The sequence below is a fragment of the Ranitomeya variabilis genome, chromosome 4 (genome assembly GCF_051348905.1).
Source record: "Ranitomeya variabilis isolate aRanVar5 chromosome 4, aRanVar5.hap1, whole genome shotgun sequence".
NCBI lineage: Eukaryota > Metazoa > Chordata > Amphibia > Anura > Dendrobatidae > Ranitomeya > Ranitomeya variabilis.
This window is the reverse complement of record NC_135235.1, coordinates 682,725,121-682,752,310: the sequence shown is the minus strand read 5'-3', so window position 1 is coordinate 682,752,310 and position 27,190 is coordinate 682,725,121. Positions and strand designations below refer to the sequence as shown.

The 27,190-nt window shown below is 54.3% G+C and overlaps 1 protein-coding gene across 3 annotated transcripts in view; it reads right to left on the bottom strand.

Annotated features, from left to right (window-relative positions):
* The window catches only part of LOC143766389 (uncharacterized), a 40,449-nt gene extending 17,933 nt beyond the window's left edge, over positions 1-22,516 (bottom strand). For 2 of the 3 annotated variants that reach the window (XM_077254038.1, XM_077254040.1), the window contains exons 1-6: positions 22,459-22,516; positions 2,807-2,956; positions 2,500-2,679; positions 2,292-2,415; positions 2,111-2,208; positions 1,822-1,912 (exon numbers count right to left, since the gene is read on the bottom strand). In XM_077254038.1, the coding sequence (XP_077110153.1) occupies positions 1,822-1,912; positions 2,111-2,208; positions 2,292-2,415; positions 2,500-2,679; positions 2,807-2,884 (571 nt within the window). In that variant the 5' untranslated portion in view covers positions 2,885-2,956; positions 22,459-22,516. Of the gene's footprint in view, positions 1-1,821; positions 1,913-2,110; positions 2,209-2,291; positions 2,416-2,499; positions 2,680-2,806; positions 2,957-3,946; positions 4,255-22,458 lie in introns of those variants that run through there. The other variant, XM_077254039.1, reaches the window with a different exon arrangement.
* Positions 22,517-27,190: the final 4,674 nt, after the last annotated feature.

The following is a 27,190-nucleotide window of genomic DNA, read 5'->3' as shown; positions in this document are numbered from 1 at the left end:
CAGAAATGCTGCATTGCTGTCAATGATTTTCTCTCCTGTGCCCCACGAGATCCAGGAAACCAGCCGGTTGCCTGTCTCGTTCTGCACTTTCTACCATGGCACGCAAGGCGACTTTATGCCCCAGCGTCCTGCTCTGACGTCTGCTGAAGTGCGACAGCCTTCTCCACCATGCGTCCTCTTCTCTGCCGCCTCTCCCCGCACACCCTAAAGGCCCGCTGACCCCAACGGTGGCGCCTCAGGATACCGCGCCAGCCGAGGCAGGGAACCCCTGCTGCCTGGATCAGTCTGGCCTAGCAACGGAAGTAGCGGTGGCTTGCCAGCTGGCGTCGGAGGCGAGTGCCTCCACTTCGGGAGGAAGCGGCTCTACCCAGGAGCCTCATCTGCTCACTGGTCTTTGCGTTCTCTGGAGAAGATTCTGGGAGAGGCAGCATGCGGCAATCCTCTAATCTGCTGCCTCTCCCCGCACACCCTAAAGGCCCACTGACCCCAGCGGTGGCGCCTCAGGATACCACGCCAGCTGAGGCAGGGAACCCCCGCTGCCTAAATCGGTCTGGCCGGGCCTGGCATCCCACGACGATCCTCAGGTATGATGCTTGCGTAGACTGTAGGTTCCCTATCAAGGACAGGAAACCAACTGATGCGGGAGAGAGAGACCGCCTTTTTATCTGTAGGTTTCCTGTCCTTGATGGGTGGATCCCCTCTGTCCGTGGTGCCGTCATGGGGGACAGAGAAATACATTTTAACACCTGGGTGAGACCTGCAGCCTTTAGGACAGATGGTAAATTATTACTAGTCACACAATAAACCTATACATAGTTCACTGCACACATATATATTTATACATATTTCACTACATTCAGTATAAAGGGAAACTCTGTTGTTATAGTACAGAAAGTCACACTTGGCCTCACTGCACATTTAATGTTATTGATCTTAAAAGTGAAGTTTTCCAGAAAGACTGGACCTGGTCTTGTAGGGACCATATGAGCACATTCAGTAGCACAGAAGGGAAAGAAGGTAGATTCATCCAATAAGATTCCAATGAAAGAAAACTGAAAGCACTCACCATCCTAAAAATCAGTCCTTTATTGCTACGGAAAAATCTTCAGCAGGGGAGAATGTGAATTGTGACAGACGACGGCCGTTTCGCGCTGCTGCGCTTCCACAGGACCAACAGATAGTAACCCGTGGAAGGGCAGCAGCGCGAAACGGCCGTCGTCTGTCACAATTCACATTCTGCCCTGCTCAAGATTTTTCTGTTGCAATAAAGGACTGATTTTTAGGACGGCGAGTGCTCTCAGTTTTCTTCTTTCATTGCAATTTTCCAGCATACTTTTTCAGATTGAGCACCCGATCCTTCTGGGGCGTTTATGGCACGTGGCTGTGGTGAGTGTGAGGGGCTGTGAACCCTTTTTGCAGTGGTGCGGATGCTTTGCTCTTTTTTATTGTGGTTCACTCAATAAGAAATCAGGGTTCTCTTACAGGCCCAGCATAATATTATTCTTCAAGTGATTTTCTAACTTGTCAGCACATTCTAGGTTCGCTGTCATTTGGCTTTGTAGTTTACTGATCTGGGCAGGTTACGGTCAGCGTCTCCTAATTTCAGGGGGTAGGTGGATCCTCCAGGTTGTAAGTTCTATAGAAAAGGGCTTTCAATGCCCAAAGTCATTTGAACAGTTTTGAATGGAGGAGAATGTTGTGGTCTAGAGGAAAAATGGTGATCACATGATGGTGATACAGCCAGACTACACCACCGATATAGCCACAGCCGGTGACTGAGAAGAATCTGTGACTTCTCTGCATTTAGTGGTTACCACTCACCTGGGTAGTCATATGTAGGAATCTCCTCTTTACACCCCTCATCACCCATCACATATGTCTCTGTAGTATTAATATGGGTCAGATCTTCACCCTGAAACAAATATTGTAAAAGTCACCGACAGATGGAGAAGTCACATCTACGATCAGCTCTAATCCTGCCATCTCCACCGTTCTCATTACACAAGTATAAAACATATAATACTGGTGGATAAAACAAGACTGGGCAAAAGATCTTCACAACCATCTACACATCATAGGAGAGATCTCCTGACACCTTCTCTCCATCTACCTGATGATCCTGAGGAATACTGGGATCTTCTCGATTACAGTCCTGTGGAAGAAGAGGACGGGGACATGTCTCTGGTGTTGTCCTCTTACTGGATAGATCTGGAGAAAACAAATACAGGGACTGAATTCATTCTTTATATACAGATAATTATAGGCCATGTGTATTTAGTCCTGTCCATTACCTGATGATATAAGGGGCTGGGGAACCTTCATCATGACGTCCTTGTACAGATCTTTGTGTCCTTCTACATACTCCCACTCCTCCATGGAGAAATAGACAGCAACATCCTGATACCTTATAGGAACCTGACACATACAATGATACCGTCATCCCCCCGAATCCATTTATAGCGTTACTGTGTAATGTCCCAGCATTCCCAGTAGTGTCACCTCTCCAGTCAGAAGCTCAGTCATCTTGTAGGTGAGTTCTAGGATCTTCTGATCATCGATGTCCTCATGTGTCACGGGATGAGATGGAGGCCCCGTGATTGGGCTAAGGGGTCCTCCCCATCCCTCAGACACAGGGTCCTGACAGCGATCACTAGAGGTCTTCTTCACCACTGTGTAATCCTTATTTATGGAGAGACACATTATAAATCTCACTAGACATTTCCAGAGTCCTCACCTCTCCAGTTCTGTCCATCTGTTATTCCCATAGATAAGAATGATGCCATGTAACATCATCGGAATCTCTCACCTCTCCAGTAAGCCGGAAGAGGATCTCTAGGGTGAGGTGTAATATCCTCTCCGCCATCTTGTCTCTGTCCATATCCATCCTTGATGGGTAAATCAGGAAAATTCTCTCCTATAGAAGATCTTCACTGAGAGGATCCGATATTGTAGAGGCCTGAATGAGAAGATGAGTCGATGTAATATAATAAAAATCCTGTGTAATAATACAATTACTGGAGATAATAAGGGGAAACATATGAGGAGATAGAAAGTGTAGATGTTGTATTCTTAGTCTTGTATGGACTGGAACATAAGCTGAGTTGCTAACACATCTCCTCCATGCTCCCAATCACTGGGTAAGTTACTCACTGTTTCACAAACTGATTGGCTGTAGGAATCACAAATTCGTTAGGACTGATCAGAAAATACAGAGACCAGCAGGGACCCAAGCAGCAATGGTATTTTTACTATTTTACAGTATTTAGTTCTCTTCTTTACATCTACTAATAAAACCTATATATTTAGGCCACAAACAACAAGCAGTTTCTTCCTCGGAGTCGGCAGCTGAATACGTTTCTCATAGACTCATCTTCCATAACGCTAATTCTCCTCTCATTTACCGACACTGGAATCGGCATTAGCAATACTGCAGGAGATATTCATTACACGTGACAGGAGAAATAACTACTTCATGACGAGGATGACATCTTCATCTACTATGTATCTAGAAACAGATTTGGCCAGAGTCCATCACTGACTCCATCACCACCGGCCGTCTATATGAAGGTTTCCATACAATACTGTGTGGGGGACCCCGTACTATGAGAGTAATACATGCTTCCTTGGTTCCCGTCTTTCATAGATGGGTCATTTGTATCTATCAGCAGAAAAGGAACAAAACCATTGTGATTCTTATAAAGAGACAACACAAAACCCCCTAAATATAACATTTTATAACAACCCCACAATCTGTGACTGTTCAGGGTAAATCGCTCTCTCACCATTGGATTAGAGCTGATACTATGAAGCTAAAGTGACTAAACAGACTTTCTGTCACCTCCATAAAGGGGCACTTTTCCGTGTTTGTCAGAACTGTCCGAGGATTATTGGGGGTGACAGTTTCCCCCCAATTAGAAGGGACACCTGTGGATATTGGGGTCTTTACCTGCTACAGTTCTGGTGTGGACCCTCCACCCGCAGAGCCACACTCCACATAGAGAATAATGGCGCCTCCAGCACCGACCTCCACCCGCAGAGCCGCACTCCACATAGAGAATAATGGAGCCTCCAGCACCGACCTCCACCCGCAGAGCCGCACTCCACATAGAGAATAATGGAGCCTCCAGCACCGACCTCCACCCGCAGAGCCGCACTCCACATACAGAATAATGGAGCCTCCAGCACCGACCTCCACCCGCAGAGCCGCACTCCACATAGAGAATAATGGCGCCTCCAGCACCGACCTCCACCAGCAGAGCCGCACTCCACATAGAGAATAATGGCGCCTCCAGCACCGACCTCCACCAGCAGAGCCGCACTCCACATAGAGAATAATGGAGCCTCCAGCACCGACCTCCAGCCGCAGAGCCGCACTCCACATAGAGAATAATGGAGCCTCCAGCACCGACCTCCACCAGCAGAGCCGCACTCCACATAAAGAATAATGGAGCCTCCAGCACCGACCTCCACCCGCAGAGCAGCTCTCCACATAGAGAATAATGGGGCCTCCAGCACCGACCTCCACCCGCAGAGCCGCACTCCACATAGAGAATAATGGGGCCTCCAGCACCGACCTCCACCCGCAGAGCCGCACTCCACATAGAGAATAATGGAGCCTCCAGCACCGACCTCCACCCGCAGAGCCGCACTCCACATAGAGAATAATGGAGCCTCCAGCACCGACCTCCACCCGCAGAGCCGCACTCCACATAGAGAATAATGGAGCCTCCAGCACCGACCTCCACCCGCAGAGCCGCACTCCACATAGAGAATAATGGAGCCTCCAGCACCGACCTCCACCAGCAGAGCCGCACTCCACATAGAGAATAATGGAGCCTCCAGCACCGACCTCCGCCCGCAGAGCCGCACTCCACATAGAGAATAATGGAGCCTCCAGCACTGACCTCCACCCGCAGAGCCGCACTCCATAGAGAGAATAATGGAGCCTCCAGCACCGACCTCCACCCGCACTCCACATAGAGAATAATGGAGCCTCCAGCACCGACCTCCACCCGCAGAGCCGCACTCCACATAGAGAATAATGGAGCCTCCAGCACCGACCTCCACCAGCAGAGCCGCACTCCACATAGAGAATAATGGAGCCTCCAGCACCGACCTCCACCAGCAGAGCCGCACTCCACATAGAGAATAATGGGGCCTCCAGCACCCACCTCCACCAGCAGAGCCGCACTCCACATAGAGAATAATGGGGCCTCCAGCACCGACCTCCACCCGCAGAGCCGCACTCCACATAGAGAATAATGGCGCCTCCAGCACCGACCTCCAGCCGCAGAGCCGCACTCCACATAGAGAATAATGGAGCCTCCAGCACCGACCTCCACCAGCAGAGCCGCACTCCACATAGAGAATAATGGGGCCTCCAGCACCGACCTCCACCCGCAGAGCAGCTCTCCACATAGAGAATAATGGGGCCTCCAGCACCCACCTCCACCAGCAGAGCCGCACTCCACATAGAGAATAATGGGGCCTCCAGCACCCACCTCCACCCGCACTCCACATAGAGAATAATGGAGCCTCCAGCACCGACCTCCACCCGCAGAGCCGCACTCCACATAGAGAATAATGGAGCCTCCAGCACCGACCTCCACCCGCAGAGCCGTACTCCACATAGAGAATAATGGAGCCTCCAGCACCGACCTCCACCCGCAGAGCCGCACTCCACATAGAGAATAATGGAGCCTCCAGCACCAACCTCCACCCGCAGAGCCGCACTCCACATAGAGAATAATGGAGCCTCCAGCACCGACCTCCACCCGCAGAGCCGCACTCCACATAGAGAATAATGGAGCCTCCAGCACCGACCTCCGCCCGCAGAGCCGCACTCCACATAGAGAATAATGGGGCCTCCAGAACCTACCTCCACCCGCAGAGCTGCACTCCACATAGAGAATAATGGAGCCTCCAGCACCGACCTCCACCCGCACTCCACATAGAGAATAATGGAGCCTCCAGCACTGACCTCCACCCGCAGAGCCGCACTCCATATAGAGAATAATGGAGCCTCCAGCACCGACCTCCACCCGCAGAGCCGCACTCCACATAGAGAATAATGGAGCCTCCAGCACCGACCTCCACCCGCAGAGCCGCACTCCACATAGAGAATAATGGTGCCTCCAGCACCGACCTCCACCCGCAGAGCCGCACTCCACATAGAGAATAATGGATCCTCCAGCACCGACCTCCACCCGCAGAGCCGCACTCCACATAGAGAATAATGGAGCCTCCAGCACCGACCTCCACCCGCACTCCACATAGAGAATAATGGAGCCTCCAGCACCGACCTCCACCCGCAGAGCCGCACTCCACATAGAGAATAATGGAGCCTCCAGCACCGACCTCCACCAGCAGAGCCGCACTCCACATAGAGAATAATGGAGCCTCCAGCACCGACCTCCACCAGCAGAGCCGCACTCCATATAGAGAATAATGGAGCCTCCAGCACCGACCTCCACCCGCAGAGCCGCACTCCACATAGAGAATAATGGAGCCTCCAGCACCGACCTCCACCCGCAGAGCCGCACTCCATATAGAGAATAATGGAGCCTCCAGCACCGACCTCCACCCGCAGAGCCGCACTCCACATAGAGAATAATGGAGCCTCCAGCACCGACCTCCACCCGCAGAGCCGCACTCCACATAGAGAATAATGGGGCCTCCAGCACCGACCTCCACCCGCAGAGCCGCACTCCACATAGAGAATAATGGGGCCTCCAGCATCCACCTCCACCAGCAGAGCCGCACTCCACATAGAGAATAATGGAGCCTCCAGGACCGACCTCCGCCCGCAGAGCCGCACTCCACATAGAGAATAATGGAGCCTCCAGCACTGACCTCCACCCGCAGAGCCGCACTCCATATAGAGAATAATGGAGCCTCCAGCACCGACCTCCACCCGCACTCCACATAGAGAATAATGGAGCCTCCAGCACGGACCTCCACCCGCAGAGCCGCACTCCACATAGAGAATAATGGAGCCTCCAGCACCGACTTCCACCAGCAGAGCCGCACTCCACATAGAGAATAATGGAGCCTCCAGCACCGACCTCCACCAGCAGAGCCGCACTCCACATAGAGAATAATGGAGCCTCCAGCACCGACCTCCACCAGCAGAGCCGCACTCCACATAGAGAATAATGGAGCCTCCAGCACCGACCTCCACCAGCAGAGCCGCACTCCACATAGAGAATAATGGAGCCTCCAGCACCGACCTCCACCAGCAGAGCCGCACTCCACATAGAGAATAATGGAGCCTCCAGCACCGACCTCCAGCCGCAGAGCCGCACTCCACATAGAGAATAATGGAGCCTCCAGCACCGACTTCCACCAGCAGAGCCGCACTCAACATAGAGAATAATGGGGCCTCCAGCACCGACCTCCACCCGCAGAGCAGCTCTCCACATAGAGAATAATGGGGCCTCCAGCACCGACCTCCACCCGCACTCCACATAGAGAATAATGGAGCCTCCAGCACCGACCTCCACCCGCAGAGCCGCACTCCACATAGAGAATAATGGAGCCTCCAGCACCGACCTCCACCCGCAGAGCCGTATTCCACATAGAGAATAATGGAGCCTCCAGCACCGACCTCCACCCGCAGAGCCGCACTCCACATAGAGAATAATGGAGCCTCCAGCACCAACCTCCACCCGCAGAGCCGCACTCCACATAGAGAATAATGGAGCCTCCAGCACCGACCTCCACCCGCAGAGCCGTACTCCACATAGAGAATAATGGAGCCTCCAGCACCGACCTCCACCCGCAGAGCCGCACTCCACATAGAGAATAATGGGGCCTCCAGCACCGACCTCCACCAGCAGAGCCACACTCCACATAGAGAATAATGGAGCCTCCAGCACCGACGTCCGCCCGCACTCCACATAGAGAATAATGGAGCCTCCAGCACCAACCTCCACCCGCACTCCACATAGAGAATAAAGGAGCCTCCAGCACCGACCTCCACCCGCAGAGCCGCACTCCACATAGAGAATAATGGAGCCTCCAGCACCGACCTCCACCAGCAGAGCCGCACTCCACATAGAGAATAATGGAGCCTCCAGCACCGACCTCCACCAGCAGAGCCGCACTCCACATAGAGAATAATGGAGCCTCCAGCACCGACCTCCACCAGCAGAGCCGCACTCCACATAGAGAATAATGGAGCCTCCAGCACCGACCTCCACCAGCAGAGCCGCACTCCACATAGAGAATAATGGAGCCTCCAGCACCGACCTCCACCCGCAGAGTCGCACTCCACATAGAGAATAATGGGGCCTCCAGCACCCACCTCCACCAGCAGAGCCGCACTCCACATAGAGAATAATGGGGCCTCCAGCACCGACCTCCACCCGCACTCCACATAGAGAATAATGGAGCCTCCAGCACCGACCTCCACCCGCAGAGCTGCACTCCACATAGAGAATAATGGAGCCTCCAGCACCGACCTCCACCCGCAGAGCCGTACTCCACATAGAGAATAATGGAGCCTCCAGCACCGACCTCCACCCGCAGAGCCGCACTCCACATAGAGAATAATGGAGCCTCCAGCACCAACCTCCACCCGCAGAGCCGCACTCCACATAGAGAATAATGGAGCCTCCAGCACCGACCTCCACCCGCAGAGCCGTACTCCACATAGAGAATAATGGAGCCTCCAGCACCGACCTCCACCCGCAGAGCCGCACTCCACATAGAGAATAATGGGGCCTCCAGCACCGACCTCCACCAGCAGAGCCGCACTCCACATAGAGAATAATGGGGCCTCCAGAACCTACCTCCACCCGCAGAGCTGCACTCCACATAGAGAATAATGGAGCCTCCAGCACCGACCTCCACCCGCACTCCACATAGAGAATAATGGGGCCTCCAGCACCAACCTCCACCAGCAGAGCCGCACTCCACATAGAGAATAATGGGGCCTCCAGAACCTACCTCCACCCGCAGAGCTGCACTCCACATAGAGAATAATGGAGCCTCCAGCACCGACCTCCACCCGCACTCCACATAGAGAATAATGGAGCCTCCAGCACCGACCTCCACCCGCAGAGCCGCACTCCACAAAGAGAATAATGGAGCCTCCAGCACCGACCTCCACCAGCAGAGCCGCACTCCACATAGAGAATAATGGAGCCTCCAGCACCGACCTCCACCCGCAGAGCCGCACTCCACATAGAGAATAATGGAGCCTCCAGCACCGACCTCCGCCCGCAGAGCCGCACTCCACATAGAGAATAATGGGGCCTCCAGAACCTACCTCCACCCGCAGAGCTGCACTCCACATAGAGAATAATGGAGCCTCCAGCACCGACCTCCACCCGCACTCCACATAGAGAATAATGGAGCCTCCAGCACCGACCTCCACCCGCAGAGCCGCACTCCACAAAGAGAATAATGGAGCCTCCAGCACCGACCTCCACCAGCAGAGCCGCACTCCACATAGAGAATAATGGAGCCTCCAGCACCGACCTCCACCAGCAGAGCCGCACTCCACATAGAGAATAATGGAGCCTCCAGCACCGACCTCCACCCGCAGAGCCGCACTCCACATAGAGAATAATGGAGCCTCCAGCACCGACCTCCACCCGCAGAGCTGCACTCCTCATAGAGAATAATGGGGCCTCCAGCACCGACCTCCACCCGCAGAGCCGCACTCCACATAGAGAATAATGGGGCCTCCAGCACCGACCTCCACCCGCAGAGCCGCACTCCACATAGAGAATAATGGATCCTCCAGCACCGACCTCCACCCGCAGAGCTGCACTCCTCATAGAGAATAATGGAGCCTCCAGCACCGACCTTCACCCGCAGAGCCGCACTCCTCATAGAGAATAATGGAGCCTCCAGCACCTACCTCCACCCGCAGAGCCGCACTCCACATAGAGAATAATAGGGCCTCCAGCACCGACCTCCACCCGCAGAGCCGCACTCCACATAGAGAATAATGGAGCCTCCAGCACCGACCTCCACCCGCACTCCACATAGAGAATAATGGAGCCTCCAGCACCGACCTCCACCCGCAGAGCTGCACTCCTCATAGAGAATAATGGGGCCTCCAGCACCTACCTCCACCCGCAGAGCCGCACTCCACATAGAGAATAATGGAGCCTCCAGCACCGACCTCCACCCGCAGAGCTGCACTCCTCATAGAGAATAATGGAGCCTCCAGCACCTACCTCCACCCGCAGAGCCGCACTCCACATAGAGAATAATGGAGCCTCCAGCACCGACCTCCACCCGCAGAGCCGCACTCCACATAGAGAATAATGGAGCCTCCAGCACCGACCTCCACCCGCAGAGCCGCACTCCACATAGAGAATAATGGAGCCTCCAGCACCGACCTCCACCCGCAGAGCTGCACTCCTCATAGAGAATAATGGGGCCTCCAGCACCGACCTCCACCCGCAGAGCCGCACTCCACATAGAGAATAATGGGGCCTCCAGCACCGACCTCCACCCGCAGAGCCGCACACCACATAGAGAATAATGGAGCCTCCAGCACCGACCTCCACCCGCACTCCACATAGAGAATAATGGAGCCTCCAGCACCGACCTCCACCCGCAGAGCTGCACTCCTCATAGAGAATAATGGGGCCTCCAGCACCGACCTCCACCCGCAGAGCTGCACTCCTCATAGAGAATAATGGGGCCTCCAGCACCGACCTCCACCCGCAGAGCCGCACTCCACATAGAGAATAATGGAGCCTCCAGCACCGACCTCCACCCGCAGAGCCGCACTCCACATAGAGAATAATGGGGCCTCCAGCACCGACCTCCACCCGCAGAGCCGCACTCCTCATAGAGAATAATGGGGCCTCCAGCACCAACCTCCACCCGCAGAGCCGCACTCCTCATAGAGAATAATGGGGCCTCCAGCACCGACCTCCACCCGCAGAGCCGCACTCCACATAGAGAATAATGGATCCTCCAGCACCGACCTCCACCCGCAGAGGTGCACTCCTCATAGAGAATAATGGAGCCTCCAGCACCGACCTTCACCCGCAGAGCCGCACTCCTCATAGAGAATAATGGAGCCTCCAGCACCTACCTCCACCCGCAGAGCCGCACTCCTCATAGAGAATAATGGGGCCTCCAGCACCAACCTCCACCCGCAGAGCCGCACTCCACATAGAGAATAATGGAGCCTCCAGCACCTACCTCCACCCGCAGAGCCGCACTCCTCATAGAGAATAATGGGGCCTCCAGCACCGACCTCCACCCGCAGAGCCGCACTCCACATAGAGAATAATGGATCCTCCAGCACCGACCTCCACCCGCAGAGCTGCACTCCACATAGAGAATAATGGAGCCTCCAGCACCTACCTCCACCCGCAGAGCCGCACTCCACATAGAGAATAATGGGGCCTCCAGCACCGACCTCCACCCGCAGAGCCGCACTCCTCATAGAGAATAATGGGGCCTCCAGCACCAACCTCCACCCGCAGAGCCGCACTCCTCATAGAGAATAATGGGGCCTCCAGCACCGACCTCCACCCGCAGAGCCGCACTCCACATAGAGAATAATGGATCCTCCAGCACCGACCTCCACCCGCAGAGCTGCACTCCTCATAGAGAATAATGGAGCCTCCAGCACCGACCTTCACCCGCAGAGCCGCACTCCTCATAGAGAATAATGGAGCCTCCAGCACCTACCTCCACCCGCAGAGCCGCACTCCACATAGAGAATAATGGGGCCTCCAGCACCGACCTCCACCCGCAGAGCCGCACTCCTCATAGAGAATAATGGGGCCTCCAGCACCGACCTCCACCCGCAGAGCTGCACTCCTCATAGAGAATAATGGAGCCTCCAGCACCGACCTTCACCCGCAGAGCCGCACTCCTCATAGAGAATAATGGAGCCTCCAGCACCTACCTCCACCCGCAGAGCCGCACTCCACATAGAGAATAATGGGGCCTCCAGCACCGACCTCCACCCGCAGAGCCGCACTCCTCATAGAGAATAATGGGGCCTCCAGCACCGACCTCCACCCGCAGAGCCGCACTCCACATAGAGAATAATGGATCCTCCAGCACCGACCTCCACCCGCAGAGCTGCACTCCTCATAGAGAATAATGGGGCCTCCAGCACCGACCTCCACCCGCAGAGCTGCACTCCTCATAGAGAATAATGGAGCCTCCAGCACCGACCTTCACCCGCAGAGCCGCACTCCTCATAGAGAATAATGGAGCCTCCAGCACCGACCTCCACCCGTAGAGCTGCACTCCTCATAGAGAATAATGGAGCCTCCAGCACCGACCTTCACCCGCAGAGCCGCACTCCTCATAGAGAATAATGGAGCCTCCAGCACCTACCTCCACCCGCAGAGCCGCACTCCACATAGAGAATAATGGGGCCTCCAGCACCGACCTCCACCCGCAGAGCCGCACTCCTCATAGAGAATAATGGGGCCTCCAGCACCGACCTCCACCCGCAGAGCTGCACTCCTCATAGAGAATAATGGAGCCTCCAGCACCGACCTTCACCCGCAGAGCCGCACTCCTCATAGAGAATAATGGAGCCTCCAGCACCTACCTCCACCCGCAGAGCCGCACTCCACATAGAGAATAATGGGGCCTCCAGCACCGACCTCCACCCGCAGAGCCGCACTCCTCATAGAGAATAATGGGGCCTCCAGCACCGACCTCCACCCGCACTCCACATAGAGAATAAAGGAGCCTCCAGCACCGACCTCCATCCGCAGAGCCGCACTCCACATAGAGAATAATGGAGCCTCCAGCACCTACCTCCACCCGCAGAGCCGCACTCCACATAGAGAATAATGGGGCCTCCAGCACCGACCTCCACCCGCAGAGCCGCACTCCTCATAGAGAATAATGGGGCCTCCAGCACCGACCTCCACCCGCAGAGCCGCACTCCACATAGAGAATAATGGATCCTCCAGCACCGACCTCCACCCGCAGAGCTGCACTCCTCATAGAGAATAATGGGGCCTCCAGCACCGACCTCCACCCGCAGAGCCGCACTCCTCATAGAGAATAATGGGGCCTCCAGCACCGACCTCCACCCGCAGAGCCGCACTCCTCATAGAGAATAATGGAGCCTCCAGCACCGACCTCCACCCGTAGAGCTGCACTCCTCATAGAGAATAATGGAGCCTCCAGCACCGACCTCCACCCGCACTCCACATAGAGAATAATGGAGCCTCCAGCACCGACCTCCACCCGCAGAGCCGCACTCCACATAGAGAATAATGGGGCCTCCAGCACCGACCTCCACCCGCAGAGCCGCACTCCACATAGAGAATAATGGAGCCTCCAGCACCGACCTCCACCCGCACTCCACATAGAGAATAATGGAGCCTCCAGCACCGACCTCCACCCGCAGAGCCGCACTCCACATAGAGAATAATGGAGCCTCCAGCACCGACCTCCACCAGCAGAGCCGCACTCCACATAGAGAATAATGGAGCCTCCAGCACCGACCTCCACCAGCAGAGCCGCACTCCATATAGAGAATAATGGAGCCTCCAGCACCGACCTCCACCCGCAGAGCCGCACTCCACATAGAGAATAATGGAGCCTCCAGCACCGACCTCCGCCCGCAGAGCCGCACTCCACATAGAGAATAATGGAGCCTCCAGCACTGACCTCCACCCGCAGAGCCGCACTCCATAGAGAGAATAATGGAGCCTCCAGCACCGACCTCCACCCGCACTCCACATAGAGAATAATGGAGCCTCCAGCACCGACCTCCACCCGCAGAGCCGCACTCCACATAGAGAATAATGGAGCCTCCAGCACCGACCTCCACCAGCAGAGCCGCACTCCACATAGAGAATAATGGAGCCTCCAGCACCGACCTCCACCAGCAGAGCCGCACTCCACATAGAGAATAATGGGGCCTCCAGCACCCACCTTCACCAGCAGAGCCGCACTCCACATAGAGAATAATGGGGCCTCCAGCACCGACCTCCACCCGCAGAGCCGCACTCCACATAGAGAATAATGGCGCCTCCAGCACCGACCTCCAGCCGCAGAGCCGCACTCCACATAGAGAATAATGGAGCCTCCAGCACCGACCTCCACCAGCAGAGCCGCACTCCACATAGAGAATAATGGGGCCTCCAGCACCGACCTCCACCCGCAGAGCAGCTCTCCACATAGAGAATAATGGGGCCTCCAGCACCCACCTCCACCAGCAGAGCCGCACTCCACATAGAGAATAATGGGGCCTCCAGCACCCACCTCCACCCGCACTCCACATAGAGAATAATGGAGCCTCCAGCACCGACCTCCACCCGCAGAGCCGCACTCCACATAGAGAATAATGGAGCCTCCAGCACCGACCTCCACCCGCAGAGCCGTACTCCACATAGAGAATAATGGAGCCTCCAGCACCGACCTCCACCCGCAGAGCCGCACTCCACATAGAGAATAATGGAGCCTCCAGCACCAACCTCCACCCGCAGAGCCGCACTCCACATAGAGAATAATGGAGCCTCCAGCACCGACCTCCACCCGCAGAGCCGCACTCCACATAGAGAATAATGGAGCCTCCAGCACCGACCTCCGCCCGCAGAGCCGCACTCCACATAGAGAATAATGGGGCCTCCAGAACCTACCTCCACCCGCAGAGCTGCACTCCACATAGAGAATAATGGAGCCTCCAGCACCGACCTCCACCCGCACTCCACATAGAGAATAATGGAGCCTCCAGCACTGACCTCCACCCGCAGAGCCGCACTCCATATAGAGAATAATGGAGCCTCCAGCACCGACCTCCACCCGCAGAGCCGCACTCCACATAGAGAATAATGGAGCCTCCAGCACCGACCTCCACCCGCAGAGCCGCACTCCACATAGAGAATAATGGTGCCTCCAGCACCGACCTCCACCCGCAGAGCCGCACTCCACATAGAGAATAATGGATCCTCCAGCACCGACCTCCACCCGCAGAGCCGCACTCCACATAGAGAATAATGGAGCCTCCAGCACCGACCTCCACCCGCACTCCACATAGAGAATAATGGAGCCTCCAGCACCGACCTCCACCCGCAGAGCCGCACTCCACATAGAGAATAATGGGGCCTCCAGCACCGACCTCCACCCGCAGAGCCGCACTCCACATAGAGAATAATGGAGCCTCCAGCACCGACCTCCACCCGCACTCCACATAGAGAATAATGGAGCCTCCAGCACCGACCTCCACCCGCAGAGCCGCACTCCACAGAGAATAATGGAGCCTCCAGCACCGACCTCCACCAGCAGAGCCGCACTCCACATAGAGAATAATGGAGCCTCCAGCACCGACCTCCACCAGCAGAGCCGCACTCCATATAGAGAATAATGGAGCCTCCAGCACCGACCTCCACCCGCAGAGCCGCACTCCACATAGAGAATAATGGAGCCTCCAGCACCGACCTCCACCCGCAGAGCCGCACTCCATATAGAGAATAATGGAGCCTCCAGCACCGACCTCCACCCGCAGAGCCGCACTCCACATAGAGAATAATGGAGCCTCCAGCACCGACCTCCACCCGCAGAGCCGCACTCCACATAGAGAATAATGGGGCCTCCAGCACCGACCTCCACCCGCAGAGCCGCACTCCACATAGAGAATAATGGGGCCTCCAGCATCCACCTCCACCAGCAGAGCCGCACTCCACATAGAGAATAATGGAGCCTCCAGGACCGACCTCCGCCCGCAGAGCCGCACTCCACATAGAGAATAATGGAGCCTCCAGCACTGACCTCCACCCGCAGAGCCGCACTCCATATAGAGAATAATGGAGCCTCCAGCACCGACCTCCACCCGCACTCCACATAGAGAATAATGGAGCCTCCAGCACGGACCTCCACCCGCAGAGCCGCACTCCACATAGAGAATAATGGAGCCTCCAGCACCGACTTCCACCAGCAGAGCCGCACTCCACATAGAGAATAATGGAGCCTCCAGCACCGACCTCCACCAGCAGAGCCGCACTCCACATAGAGAATAATGGAGCCTCCAGCACCGACCTCCACCAGCAGAGCCGCACTCCACATAGAGAATAATGGAGCCTCCAGCACCGACCTCCACCAGCAGAGCCGCACTCCACATAGAGAATAATGGAGCCTCCAGCACCGACCTCCACCAGCAGAGCCGCACTCCACATAGAGAATAATGGAGCCTCCAGCACCGACCTCCAGCCGCAGAGCCGCACTCCACATAGAGAATAATGGAGCCTCCAGCACCGACTTCCACCAGCAGAGCCGCACTCAACATAGAGAATAATGGGGCCTCCAGCACCGACCTCCACCCGCAGAGCAGCTCTCCACATAGAGAATAATGGGGCCTCCAGCACCGACCTCCACCCGCACTCCACATAGAGAATAATGGAGCCTCCAGCACCGACCTCCACCCGCAGAGCCGCACTCCACATAGAGAATAATGGAGCCTCCAGCACCGACCTCCACCCGCAGAGCCGTATTCCACATAGAGAATAATGGAGCCTCCAGCACCGACCTCCACCCGCAGAGCCGCACTCCACATAGAGAATAATGGAGCCTCCAGCACCAACCTCCACCCGCAGAGCCGCACTCCACATAGAGAATAATGGAGCCTCCAGCACCGACCTCCACCCGCAGAGCCGTACTCCACATAGAGAATAATGGAGCCTCCAGCACCGACCTCCACCCGCAGAGCCGCACTCCACATAGAGAATAATGGGGCCTCCAGCACCGACCTCCACCAGCAGAGCCACACTCCACATAGAGAATAATGGAGCCTCCAGCACCGACGTCCGCCCGCACTCCACATAGAGAATAATGGAGCCTCCAGCACCAACCTCCACCCGCACTCCACATAGAGAATAAAGGAGCCTCCAGCACCGACCTCCACCCGCAGAGCCGCACTCCACATAGAGAATAATGGAGCCTCCAGCACCGACCTCCACCAGCAGAGCCGCACTCCACATAGAGAATAATGGAGCCTCCAGCACCGACCTCCACCAGCAGAGCCGCACTCCACATAGAGAATAATGGAGCCTCCAGCACCGACCTCCACCAGCAGAGCCGCACTCCACATAGAGAATAATGGAGCCTCCAGCACCGACCTCCACCAGCAGAACCGCACTCCACATAGAGAATAATGGAGCCTCCAGCACCGACCTCCACCCGCAGAGCCGCACTCCACATAGAGAATAATGGAGCCTCCAGCACCAACCTCCACCCGCAGAGCCGCACTCCACATAGAGAATAATGGAGCCTCCAGCACCGACCTCCACCCGCAGAGCCGTACTCCACATAGAGAATAATGGAGCCTCCAGCACCGACCTCCACCCGCAGAGCCGCACTCCACATAGAGAATAATGGGGCCTCCAGCACCGACCTCCACCAGCAGAGCCGCACTCCACATAGAGAATAATGGGGCCTCCAGAACCTACCTCCACCCGCAGAGCTGCACTCCACATAGAGAATAATGGAGCCTCCAGCACCGACCTCCACCCGCACTCCACATAGAGAATAATGGGGCCTCCAGCACCAACCTCCACCAGCAGAGCCGCACTCCACATAGAGAATAATGGGGCCTCCAGAACCTACCTCCACCCGCAGAGCTGCACTCCACATAAAGAATAATGGAGCCTCCAGCACCGACCTCCACCCGCACTCCACATAGAGAATAATGGAGCCTCCAGCACCGACCTCCACCCGCAGAGCCGCACTCCACAAAGAGAATAATGGAGCCTCCAGCACCGACCTCCACCAGCAGAGCCGCACTCCACATAGAGAATAATGGAGCCTCCAGCACCGACCTCCACCCGCAGAGCCGCACTCCACATAGAGAATAATGGAGCCTCCAGCACCGACCTCCGCCCGCAGAGCCGCACTCCACATAGAGAATAATGGGGCCTCCAGAACCTACCTCCACCCGCAGAGCTGCACTCCACATAGAGAATAATGGAGCCTCCAGCACCGACCTCCACCCGCACTCCACATAGAGAATAATGGAGCCTCCAGCACCGACCTCCACCCGCAGAGCCGCACTCCACAAAGAGAATAATGGAGCCTCCAGCACCGACCTCCACCAGCAGAGCCGCACTCCACATAGAGAATAATGGAGCCTCCAGCACCGACCTCCACCAGCAGAGCCGCACTCCACATAGAGAATAATGGAGCCTCCAGCACCGACCTCCACCCGCAGAGCCGCACTCCACATAGAGAATAATGGAGCCTCCAGCACCGACCTCCACCCGCAGAGCTGCACTCCTCATAGAGAATAATGGGGCCTCCAGCACCGACCTCCACCCGCAGAGCCGCACTCCACATAGAGAATAATGGGGCCTCCAGCACCGACCTCCACCCGCAGAGCCGCACTCCACATAGAGAATAATGGATCCTCCAGCACCGACCTCCACCCGCAGAGCTGCACTCCTCATAGAGAATAATGGAGCCTCCAGCACCGACCTTCACCCGCAGAGCCGCACTCCTCATAGAGAATAATGGAGCCTCCAGCACCTACCTCCACCCGCAGAGCCGCACTCCACATAGAGAATAATAGGGCCTCCAGCACCGACCTCCACCCGCAGAGCCGCACTCCACATAGAGAATAATGGAGCCTCCAGCACCGACCTCCACCCGCACTCCACATAGAGAATAATGGAGCCTCCAGCACCGACCTCCACCCGCAGAGCTGCACTCCTCATAGAGAATAATGGGGCCTCCAGCACCGACCTCCACCCGCAGAGCTGCACTCCTCATAGAGAATAATGGGGCCGCCAGCACCGACCTCCACCCGCAGAGCTGCACTCCTCATAGAGAATAATGGAGCCTCCAGCACCGACCTCCACCCGCAGAGCCGCACTCCACATAGAGAATAATGGGGCCTCCAGCACCGACCTCCACCCGCAGAGCCGCACTCCACATAGAGAATAATGGATCCTCCAGCACCGACCTCCACCCGCAGAGCTGCACTCCTCATAGAGAATAATGGAGCCTCCAGCACCGACCTTCACCCGCAGAGCCGCACTCCTCATAGAGAATAATGGAGCCTCCAGCACCTACCTCCACCCGCAGAGCCGCACTCCACATAGAGAATAATGGAGCCTCCAGCACCGACCTCCACCCGCAGAGCCGCACTCCACATAGAGAATAATGGAGCCTCCAGCACCGACCTCCACCAGCAGAGCCGCACTCCACATAGAGAATAATGGAGCCTCCAGCACCGACCTCCACCCGCAGAGCCGCACTCCACATAGAGAATAATGGAGCCTCCAGCACCGACCTCCACCCGCAGAGCTGCACTCCTCATAGAGAATAATGGGGCCTCCAGCACCGACCTCCACCCGCAGAGCCGCACTCCACATAGAGAATAATGGGGCCTCCAGCACCGACCTCCACCCGCAGAGCCGCACACCACATAGAGAATAATGGAGCCTCCAGCACCGACCTCCACCCGCACTCCACATAGAGAATAATGGAGCCTCCAGCACCGACCTCCACCCGCAGAGCTGCACTCCTCATAGAGAATAATGGGGCCTCCAGCACCGACCTCCACCCGCAGAGCTGCACTCCTCATAGAGAATAATGGGGCCTCCAGCACCGACCTCCACCCGCAGAGCCGCACTCCACATAGAGAATAATGGAGCCTCCAGCACCGACCTCCACCCGCAGAGCCGCACTCCACATAGAGAATAATGGGGCCTCCAGCACCGACCTCCACCCGCAGAGCCGCACTCCTCATAGAGAATAATGGGGCCTCCAGCACCAACCTCCACCCGCAGAGCCGCACTCCTCATAGAGAATAATGGGGCCTCCAGCACCGACCTCCACCCGCAGAGCCGCACTCCACATAGAGAATAATGGATCCTCCAGCACCGACCTCCACCCGCAGAGGTGCACTCCTCATAGAGAATAATGGAGCCTCCAGCACCGACCTTCACCCGCAGAGCCGCACTCCTCATAGAGAATAATGGAGCCTCCAGCACCTACCTCCACCCGCAGAGCCGCACTCCTCATAGAGAATAATGGGGCCTCCAGCACCAACCTCCACCCGCAGAGCCGCACTCCACATAGAGAATAATGGAGCCTCCAGCACCTACCTCCACCCGCAGAGCCGCACTCCTCATAGAGAATAATGGGGCCTCCAGCACCGACCTCCACCCGCAGAGCCGCACTCCACATAGAGAATAATGGATCCTCCAGCACCGACCTCCACCCGCAGAGCCGCACTCCTCATAGAGAATAATGGAGCCTCCAGCACCGACCTTCACCTGCAGAGCCGCACTCCTCATAGAGAATAATGGAGCCTCCAGCACCTACCTCCACCCGCAGAGCCGCACTCCACATAGAGAATAATGGGGCCTCCAGCACCGACCTCCACCCGCAGAGCCGCACTCCTCATAGAGAATAATGGGGCCTCCAGCACCAACCTCCACCCGCAGAGCCGCACTCCACATAGAGAATAATGGGGCCTCCAGCACCGACCTCCACCCGCAGAGCCGCACACCACATAGAGAATAATGGAGCCTCCAGCACCGACCTCCACCCGCACTCCACATAGAGAATAATGGAGCCTCCAGCACCGACCTCCACCCGCAGAGCTGCACTCCTCATAGAGAATAATGGGGCCTCCAGCACCGACCTCCACCCGCAGAGCCGCACTCCACATAGAGAATAATGGATCCTCCAGCACCGACCTCCACCCGCAGAGCTGCACTCCTCATAGAGAATAATGGAGCCTCCAGCACCGACCTTCACCCGCAGAGCCGCACTCCTCATAGAGAATAATGGAGCCTCCAGCACCTACCTCCACCCGCAGAGCCGCACTCCACATAGAGAATAATGGGGCCTCCAGCACCGACCTCCACCCGCAGAGCCGCACTCCTCATAGAGAATAATGGGGCCTCCAGCACCGACCTCCACCCGCAGAGCTGCACTCCTCATAGAGAATAATGGAGCCTCCAGCACCGACCTTCACCCGCAGAGCCGCACTCCTCATAGAGAATAATGGAGCCTCCAGCACCTACCTCCACCCGCAGAGCCGCACTCCACATAGAGAATAATGGGGCCTCCAGCACCGACCTCCACCCGCAGAGCCGCACTCCTCATAGAGAATAATGGGGCCTCCAGCACCGACCTCCACCCGCAGAGCCGCACTCCACATAGAGAATAATGGATCCTCCAGCACCGACCTCCACCCGCAGAGCTGCACTCCTCATAGAGAATAATGGGGCCTCCAGCACCGACCTCCACCCGCAGAGCTGCACTCCTCATAGAGAATAATGGAGCCTCCAGCACCGACCTTCACCCGCAGAGCCGCACTCCTCATAGAGAATAATGGAGCCTCCAGCACCGACCTCCACCCGTAGAGCTGCACTCCACATAGAGAATAATGGGGCCTCCAGCACCGACCTCCACCCGTAGAGCTGCACTCCACATAGAGAATAATGGATCCTCCAGCACCGACCTCCACCCGCAGAGCTGCACTCCTCATAGAGAATAATGGGGCCTCCAGCACCGACCTCCACCCGCAGAGCTGCACTCCTCATAGAGAATAATGGAGCCTCCAGCACCGACCTTCACCCGCAGAGCCGCACTCCTCATAGAGAATAATGGAGCCTCCAGCACCTACCTCCACCCGCAGAGCCGCACTCCACATAGAGAATAATGGGGCCTCCAGCACCGACCTCCACCCGCAGAGCCGCACTCCTCATAGAGAATAATGGAGCCTCCAGCACCGACCTCCACCCGCAGAGCTGCACTCCTCATAGAGAATAATGGAGCCTCCAGCACCGACCTTCACCCGCAGAGCCGCACTCCTCATAGAGAATAATGGAGCCTCCAGCACCTACCTCCACCCGCAGAGCCGCACTCCACATAGAGAATAATGGGGCCTCCAGCACCGACCTCCACCCGCAGAGCCGCACTCCTCATAGAGAATAATGGGGCCTCCAGCACCGACCTCCACCCGCACTCCACATAGAGAATAAAGGAGCCTCCAGCACCGACCTCCACCCGCAGAGCCGCACTCCACATAGAGAATAATGGAGCCTCCAGCACCTACCTCCACCCGCAGAGCCGCACTCCACATAGAGAATAATGGGGCCTCCAGCACCGACCTCCACCCGCAGAGCCGCACTCCTCATAGAGAATAATGGAGCCTCCAGCACCTACCTCCACCCGCAGAGCTGCACTCCTCATAGAGAATAATGGAGCCTCCAGCACCGACCTCCACCCGCAGAGCCGCACTCCACATAGAGAATAATGGATCCTCCAGCACAGACCTCCACCCGCAGAGCTGCACTCCTCATAGAGAATAATGGGGCCTCCAGCACCGACCTCCACCCGCAGAGCCGCACTCCTCATAGAGAATAATGGGGCCTCCAGCACCGACCTCCACCCGCAGAGCCGCACTCCTCATAGAGAATAATGGAGCCTCCAGCACCGACCTCCACCCGTAGAGCTGCACTCCTCATAGAGAATAATGGAGCCTCCAGCACTTACCTCAACAGTAGCGACTAGAACAAGGTATATGCAGGGTAGCTTCTAGATCAGAGTTGATTTCTTGAGGGGGAGGAGTCATTCCTTGGAATTCCGATATCCCCGGAAGGGGCGGGGCCTCTATCAGTCCAATGAAGAGCCGATAACAGGAAGCTGCGTTTTGCTGAGGCTGCTGGAGAAGGGTTGAGCCTACACTGTGTGGGCTCCTTCCTGGTTTCCTGACTGCAGCCCATACAGTGTAGCCGGCTCACTACTGAAGATGCTAGACTGTAGGGGCTCCTGTCAGGTATATATTATTGTAGATACAGACTGTACGGGCCCCTGTCAGGTATATATTATTGTAGATATAGACTGTATGGGCTCCTGTCAGGTATATATTATTGTAGATACAGACTGTATGGGCTCCTGTCAGGTATATATTATTGTAGATACAGACTGTACGGGCTCCTTTCAGGTATATATTATTGTAGATACAGACTGTACGGGCTCCTTTCAGGTATATAGTATTGTAGATACAGACTGTACGGGCTCCTGTCAGGTATATATTATTGTAGATACAGACTGTACAGGCTCCTGTCAGGTATATATTATTGTAGATACAGACTGTACGGGCCCCTGTCAGGTATATATTATTGTAGATATAGACTGTATGGGCTCCTGTCAGGTATATATTATTGTAGATATAGACTGTACGGGCTCCTGTCAGGTATATATTATTGTAGATATAGACTGTATGGGCTCCTGTCAGGTATATATTATTGTAGATATAGACTGTACGGGCTCCTGTCAGGTATATATTATTGTAGATACAGACTGTACGGGCTCCTGTCAGGTATATATTATTGTAGATACAGACTGTACGGACTCCTGTCAGGTATATATTATTGTAGATATAGACTGTACGGGCTCCTGTCAGGTATATATTATTGTAGATACAGACTGTACGGACTCCTGTCAGGTATATATTATTGTAGATATAGACTGTATGGGCTCCTGTCACGTATATATTATTGTAGATACAGACTGTACGGGCTCCTGTCAGGTATATATTATTGTAGATACAGACTGTACGGGCTCCTGTCAGGTATATATTATTGTAGATATAGACTGTACGGGCTCCTGTCAGGTATATATTATTGTAGATACAGACTGTACGGACTCCTGTCAGGTATATATTATTGTAGATATAGACTGTATGGGCTCCTGTCACGTATATATTATTGTAGATACAGACTGTACGGGCTCCTGTCAGGTATATATTATTGTAGATACAGACTGTACGGGCTCCTGTCAGGTATATATTATTGTAGATATAGACTGTACGGGCTCCTGTCAGGTATATATTATTGTAGATATAGACTGTACGGGCTCCTGTCAGGTATATATTATTGTAGATACAGACTGTACGGGCTCCTGTCAGGTATATATTATTGTAGATACAGACTGTACGGACTCCTGTCAGGTATATATTATTGTAGATATAGACTGTACGGGCTCCTGTCAGGTATATATTATTGTAGATACAGACTGTACGGACTCCTGTCAGGTATATATTATTGTAGATATAGACTGTATGGGCTCCTGTCACGTATATATTATTGTAGATACAGACTGTACGGGCTCCTGTCAGGTATATATTATTGTAGATACAGACTGTACGGGCTCCTGTCAGGTATATATTATTGTAGATATAGACTGTACGGGCTCCTGTCAGGTATATATTATTGTAGATACAGACTGTACGGACTCCTGTCAGGTATATATTATTGTAGATATAGACTGTATGGGCTCCTGTCACGTATATATTATTGTAGATACAGACTGTACGGGCTCCTGTCAGGTATATATTATTGTAGATACAGACTGTACGGGCTCCTGTCAGGTATATATTATTGTAGATATAGACTGTACGGGCTCCTGTCAGGTATATATTATTGTAGATATAGACTGTACGGGCTCCTGTCAGGTATATATTATTGTAGATACAGACTGTACGGGCTCCTGTCAGGTATATATTATTGTAGATACAGACTGTACGGACTCCTGTCAGGTATATATTATTGTAGATACAGACTGTACAGACTCCTGTCAGGTATATATTATTGTAGATATAGACTGTATGGGCTCCTGTCAGGTATATATTATTGTAGATATAGACTGTACAGGCTCCTGTCAGGTATATATTATTGTAGATACAGACTGTACGGGCTCCTGTCAGGTATATATTATTGTAGATATAGACTGTATGGGCTCCTGTCAGGTATATATTATTGTAGCTACAGACTGTACGGGCTCCTGTCAGGTATATATTATTGTAGATATAGACTGTACGGGCTCCTGTCAGGTATATATTATTGTAGATATAGACTGTACGGGCTCCTGTCAGGTATATATTATTGTAGATACAGACTGTACGGGCCCCTGTCAGGTATATATTATTGTAGATATAGACTGTACGGGCTCCTGTCAGGTATATATTATTGTAGATACAGACTGTACGGGCCCCTGTCAGGTATATATTATTGTAGATATAGACTGTATGGGCTCCTGTCAGGTATATATTATTGTAGATACAGACTGTACGGGCTCCTGTCAGGTATATATTATTGTAGATATAGACTGTATGGGCTCCTGTCAGGTATATATTATTGTAGCTACAGACTGTACGGGCTCCTGTCAGGTATATATTATTGTATATACAGACTGTACGGGCTCCTGTCAGGTATATATTATTGTAGATACAGACTGTACGGGCTCCTGTCAGGTATATATTATTGTAGATACAGACTGTACGGGCTCCTGTCAGGTATATATTATTGTAGATATAGACTGTATGGGCTCCTGTCAGGTATATATTATTGTAGATACAGACTGTACGGGCTCCTGTCAGGTATATATTATTGTAGATACAGACTGTACAGACTCCTGTCAGGTATATATTATTGTAGATACAGACTGTACAGACTCCTTTCAGGTATATATAATTGTAGATACAGACTGTACGGGCTCCTGTCAGGTATATATTATTGTAGATACAGACTGTACGGGCTCCTGTCAGGTATATATTATTGTAGATACAGACTGTACGGGCTCCTGTCAGGTATATATTATTGTAGATACAGACTGTACGGGCTCCTGTCAGGTATATATTATTGTAGATATAGACTGTACGGGCTCCTGTCACGTATATATTATTGTAGATATAGACTGTACAGACTCCTTTCAGGTATATATTATTGTAGATACAGACTGTACGGGCTCCTGTCAGGTATATATTATTGTAGATACAGACTGTACGGGCTCCTGTCAGGTATATATTATTGTAGATACAGACTGTACGGGCTCCTGTCAGGTATATATTATTGTAGATATAGACTGTACGGGCTCCTGTCAGGTATATATTATTGTAGATACAGACTGTACAGACTCCTGTCAGGTATATATTATTGTAGATACAGACTGTACGGGCTCCTTCCAGGTATATATTCTTGAAGATAGCAGACTTTATGGGCTGCTGCCTGGCCCTGACTGCTGCCTATACATGACACTAGAATGTATGTGCTCCTTCAAGGTACAAATTATTAAAGCCAGCAGAATATATGGGCTCCTGCCAGGTCCTGACTGCAGCCCATACAGTCTAGCTGGCTCACTGGTGAAGACACTAGACTAGACTGGGCAAGATGTGGCCCGCCTGATGATTTTAAATGGCCCGCCAGCTAGCTGTCACTTCTGACAGCCGGCACCGCTCAGCCAGCCGCTTCTGAGGAGGACCGCTGGCGGCTGGAGTGAAGGCCCCGAGCTCATCCACACACTGTCGGGACTGTATGCGCTTGCAGAGCTGAGGGTGATGAGGAGCCATGTTCCCCTGTGCAGGAGGATGCAGCGCCGCCAGGTTCCTGTTTCCTGCTCAATCTTCTGCCCTCCCCCGCATCCCAGAAGCCAACGGAAGTCAACATGTGGAGTCTGCACAAGAGCAAGAGCTGCAGAAGATGGGAGTCCTGGGCAGGTCATGGGGGGGGCTGCAGGTGGGACAGGAGGGGTGCATGCAAGGCTTGGGGCAGCCTGCCAGCAGGGGTGACTGGGGGGGCAGCTGCTGTCTCTGTGTGGGGGGATAGGAGGGCTCCATGCCTGTGCACCTGTATAGAAAGCTCCTGCTTTGTATCATGCATTGTGTGTTTCTATAACAGATACAAACTCTGTACATCTAGTGCTGCGTGTGTGATCTCGGGGGGTGCGGAGACCCCATTTCAGTGTTTGGGTGGTCCCCCAGGACACTATGGGGCTGTTACAGATACAGGTTTTAGAGGGCCGGACTAATATAATTAAAGGGTCCGGTCAGCGCGTTTTTACACCTGGCAGTAGGAATATTGCTGTGGAAGAGCTTTTTGTCCCCAATAACAATACACCTTTTGAATAGCAATCCAACGGACCAATATTGAGAAATCTAGTATAGACGTCACATGCAAATCGGGCTGGACGTGCACTGGGGGCGTGTCACTGCAGCAGTATTGTCTTCCAAGTGCATTGACACGCCCACAGTGCACTTTTTGCATGATTTGCATATGGTTTCTATGCAAGATTTCTCAAGATTAGCACATTGGATCATTACAAATAAGGTCTCATTTTCTTTTATGGGGGTACAAGCACTAACACATTTACACCACTGCTTCCATATTTAAAAGAAAAAACATCCATGAAGTTCCCTTTTAAAGGGTTTGGCCCGTGAAGAGCAATT